Source organism: Cydia pomonella, chromosome 2 (genome assembly GCF_033807575.1).
Source record: "Cydia pomonella isolate Wapato2018A chromosome 2, ilCydPomo1, whole genome shotgun sequence".
Lineage (NCBI taxonomy): Eukaryota > Metazoa > Arthropoda > Insecta > Lepidoptera > Tortricidae > Cydia > Cydia pomonella.
In genome coordinates, this window is record NC_084704.1 from 33,228,497 (window position 1) to 33,232,978 (window position 4,482).

At 40.2% G+C, this 4,482-nt stretch overlaps 1 protein-coding gene across 1 annotated transcript; it reads left to right on the forward strand.

The window, feature by feature from the left end:
• Positions 1–2,607: 2,607 nt before the first annotated feature.
• On the forward strand, positions 2,608–3,880 carry LOC133515406 (histidine-rich glycoprotein-like). Its single transcript, XM_061847944.1, has one exon. The coding sequence runs from the start codon at positions 2,995–2,997 to the stop codon at positions 3,778–3,780; it is 786 nt and encodes a 261-aa protein (XP_061703928.1). The 5' UTR covers positions 2,608–2,994; the 3' UTR covers positions 3,781–3,880.
• The last annotated feature ends 602 nt before the right edge of the window (positions 3,881–4,482 follow it).

Here is a 4,482-nt window from a genome sequence, read left to right on the forward strand (position 1 = left end):
TTTTTGCCCGGGCGTGCAAAGTGTTGTTCTCCAAGATTACGATCCATTTAACATCCGTTTTTAAACTCTCGATGTTTTTACGATAAACGAGAGTCATAGAACTGTTGGTGCTTGAAAATGGAGGCCTAGGCTCTTCGAAACATGTCACGCGAGTGACTAAAAAACGAGTGAAACCGTAAAATTAACTTAAAAGTCATAGAGCTGCTTAAGTCATTATGAGTAATTTCAATCTGTTCTAAAAGAAAAGACAGCATACAGTCCATGATTGGAGAATAAAACTACTGTTTTAAATAATGAATAGAATCAGGCGTTACTTTGCTGAAATCCATATTAATTAAAACAAACGGGTTAGCACTGATTTTCGCGGATAAGCAAAGTAATATATTTTGTTTTAATTACTACAGTTTTAATTTGTTAATTATGTTGAAACCAGTTGCATTCTTTCATCAAACACGTCGAAAACATAAAAGCCGAAAAGAAGCTTTCAACTTTTAACGCGGAAAGCGGCAAAAATTTTCCAGGCATCAGTGGAAATATTAAAAATACTCCAAATTTTCTGTTGAATATTTGACGATTGGTGCTGTTACTGTAATGTGATATTTGTGAGCGAGTATTTACGGCGCCGCGCCGTGAGTGCAGCTAGATCCTTCTCCGAACGCTGCTCGCTGATATTATTGTTATTTCCCGTTCATTTTAACAATAAAAAGTACCTAATCAATAAGTTCGATCAAAAATAAAACTAGTGGTTCTGTGAGCTGTAGACCTCGCTAAACCCCATGGTTCCGCCATATTGAAAAATCTCCAAAACCTGAAAACATATATGTAAACCTGTTCACTAAATTACACGAGAATCGGTTGAATATTGCGACCTGTAGAAGAGAAGATCCGGATATGTGAAAGCATTTTTGCTGAAAACGGAGAACTTCGCTGCCGCGTCAATTACGTATTCTTTGAAGAAATTTTCTATTAATGAATGATGCTTATGTGCAAAAACAGTTAGATACAAATGTTTAATGGTACGTTTTATAACAATGTTCGTGATTTTTTTTCCATCGAGCGAAAGTTGTTTAATTAGGTTTCGAATCGATGAAGTTTCTAAAGAAAGGTCTCAAAATTGCAATTTATTGTTTCCTTTAACCGAAGTTTTCAAAAACTGCTTTATTTCAAAAACCGCACTTTAATGAGATAACTGCTTTTGAAAATACATAAATTTGATCTGTAAGAACGTTCCACAACAGATATTAATCCAAAAATGTGATATCCGAAATATTGTGTAACATGTTTGTTAAATTATCGAATTTGAAAACTTGAAATTCTAACATTCTAATTTTTTTTTTACACTAACACTTTAATATAGTAGGTTTGTTTGTTAGAAACAAACAAACATTCGATTCGAATGACATCTTCAAAAAAATGGATAAATGTCGCTAATTGGAGATCAAGCTATAGGTACCACACACGCAGGCCACACAAAACGTCGTCAATTAGACACCGGGTATTTAGCCGCGAAAGGGCACGGGCGCAGTTCCAACTCAAACAAAATTACCTGCACACGATGCTTCCTAACAGGTCTGTTACTGCTGTCGCCTACCGAGTTATGCCGTCTGTTCCTAAATGGTGAAATTTAACATGGAATAATTTCGGTAACTACTCATAATTTATGTATGGGCAATAATTTTTTTTATCAAATCTTTCTTTATTTCTTGTGATTTCTCTATGACATTTCCGATTTATTTTCGACATTTTAAGAAAGTGTCCACAGCTTACAGATCTGTAGGTAGTCTCGTTACAGTATTTTAGCAAAATGTCGTCGGCAACGCACTATTGATGCGCATGCGACACGGCTCAGGCTTCCTGCGTCGACACGTGCGTAGGCACACCGATTGTATAATATGGAATCATATGTACGCATTCGCTTGCGCTGCGTGTCCGTAACCGCAGGCGTAACGCTGCCTTTCCACAAACTTATTATAGCATTAGAATAAATCTACTAGCCAAGAAGAATGTTGACATCACAATTACAAAATCCGTTGAGCGCAAAACTAGGCTATGCCTGTAACTTGGGATTCATTAACTAATGATGTATTGATGAGAACATCTAGTGACCTTCACCAAGGAGGAGTTTTGGCCGAAGAGTGTCAAGTTCCGGGGGTTCCGCGGCCGGCTCCCTGACACTGCGGGGTTGTGAACTGCTTCGCAGCCATAATTGTGTTTTTAGTTTCAAGATATATATGTGTATGCCAGTTTTAAGGTATTTATCTATGGGCCAATCATTTCCTAAAATTGAAGATTTTCAATCATTCATTCAATAGCATATACCTACCTCCACTAACTATTTGACGCGTAGATACTTGGTGACCTTAAATCCAGTTTTGTATAGATAATACCGAATGTATTGTTGTCAAGAGTCGCAAGATCTTATAATACTGGTGTGCAGCGATACGTTCGGTATGCTATGAGATTAACTGCTTTTATTGAAGCGGAACTTCATGCTGATGTTTATAACAGCATTATTGATTATTTAATAATAACTAGGAATTGCCGGGCTTCCCTGAAAGGAAACTCGTGTGTTCTATTTAATTCATAGACTTCATAGCCCGTTGTTGAACAATATCTAATTCCGACACAATGCTATTTATAAGTTAAGTACATATATTTATTGCACTTATGAAAGATATTAATAACCTTCCCTGGGTTCATTGTATGCTAATAATGGTCATAATTTAGCTGCCAGCTATTACCAATTGTAAAAGCTTTCTTTTGATAGCTTTTCTTTTCCACATACCAAAATACTTATACATAGTATACAAACACGTACAGTTAAGAGTTCTTGTTTAAAGAAGAGAGACTATTCTTACCTATTTAAATAAAATCAATCTATCTTGTCAATAAACTGTTAGAGCATTTGCTTGACCTTGACAATAATGTGAGCGCAATCACCGGAACCCGGCTGCAATTCGTTGCCCAACAGCGGCACCGAGAAAACAAGCCACAATGTCTATAAAACGCGGACGCTGCAACCCCGTCGCAACAGAACGCAACCGAGCCGCAACCATGCAGGCGATCCCCGTACTGGTGTGTCTGGTGGCCCTCGTGGCCCTCACCGCCGGCCGCGACCTGCGGGAGAAGCGCGCCGCCGACCTCGAGCCCGCCGCCTCCCACCACCACGAGAAGGGCGGTGGACACGAGCACCACGCGCACCACCACCACGACCACGGCGGCAAGGGACACAAGGGCTACAAGGGCCACCATCATCACGAACACGGCAAAAAGGGCCACCACCACCACGAGGGACACAAGGGACACCACGACGAGCATGGCGGACACAAGAAGCACCATCACCACGATGACGGCCACCATCACGAACACCACCACGGCGAAAAAGGAGAAAAAGGCCACGGCTTCGAAGAGAAAGGCCACTACCACAAGGGACACTCCACCAAGGGACACCACGGAGTGCACAAAGTAGACGAGTTCAAGAAAGACAAGCACTTCCACGACAAACACGGAGAATCCGGTTACCATGAGGGCCACGGAGGTCATCACGAAGAACACGGCCACAAGAAGGGCGGCCACTTCCACAAGGGACACAAGCACGGCGGTCACCACGAGCACCACCACGGCAAGAAGGGACATCACGAGAAGGGAGGACACCACCACGAACATAAGGGACACCATGATGAGGGCGGCCACCACGAGCACCATCACCATCATCATGATCACGGCAAGAAGGGCGGTCACGAGGACCACAAGCACTGGGGATTCAAGAAGGGACACTAAACCAAAGTCATTTAATTTAGGCGTAGATCATTTGTTATTTTTTTTACTACAATATACATATTATTGTATACGTCAATAAATTAATATTGTTGAAATTGTATGAATGCCGTTTTAATTTATAGGTCTCACAGATTATATAATACTAGTAGTGTTATCATGAGTATTTTCAAAAAATACATCGTACAATCTTGAGTTATTTTTATCCTCAAGCGTGAATACTTTTAAATCAAGCAAATAAGTCATTTTGTACTTGCAATTTATCGACACAAAATTGTTTTTAAACAATTGTTAACTAGCATTTTTCATCTTTTATCTTACGCTAACAGAATGGAGACTACAACCCATATTGTGTCTAGACAGCCATAAAAGCTTAATGGTATTCACCACAACGGATACAGTCTAGCTCGACTACTTAGCTACGGCCGTCACGTGGGAATGTATTCTGTACATAGCTTTCTGGCAGGTTTGTTTAATGGTGTAATGCACACACAAATGGCGGACGTCCATAAAACTTCGTTATTACGTAGTTGCCTAGTTACAGCCAATTTAGTCTTAATTATCTTAAAAGACAAAGAAAAAATAAGCCACATTACTGTGGCTTGTCCATGTCCAATGGGATGGTTTAAGGCGCCTTCTCTGGTAAATTCAGAATTAGTTAGGCACTGGATCTCCCAACATCTTAGTTTAGGTACTAACATAGTA

What these genes read in the sequence shown, in the direction of transcription:
- LOC133515406 (XM_061847944.1), top strand. Translation starts at nt 2,995, where the DNA reads ATGTCTATAAAACGCGGACGCTGCAACCCCGTCGCAACAGAACGCAAC.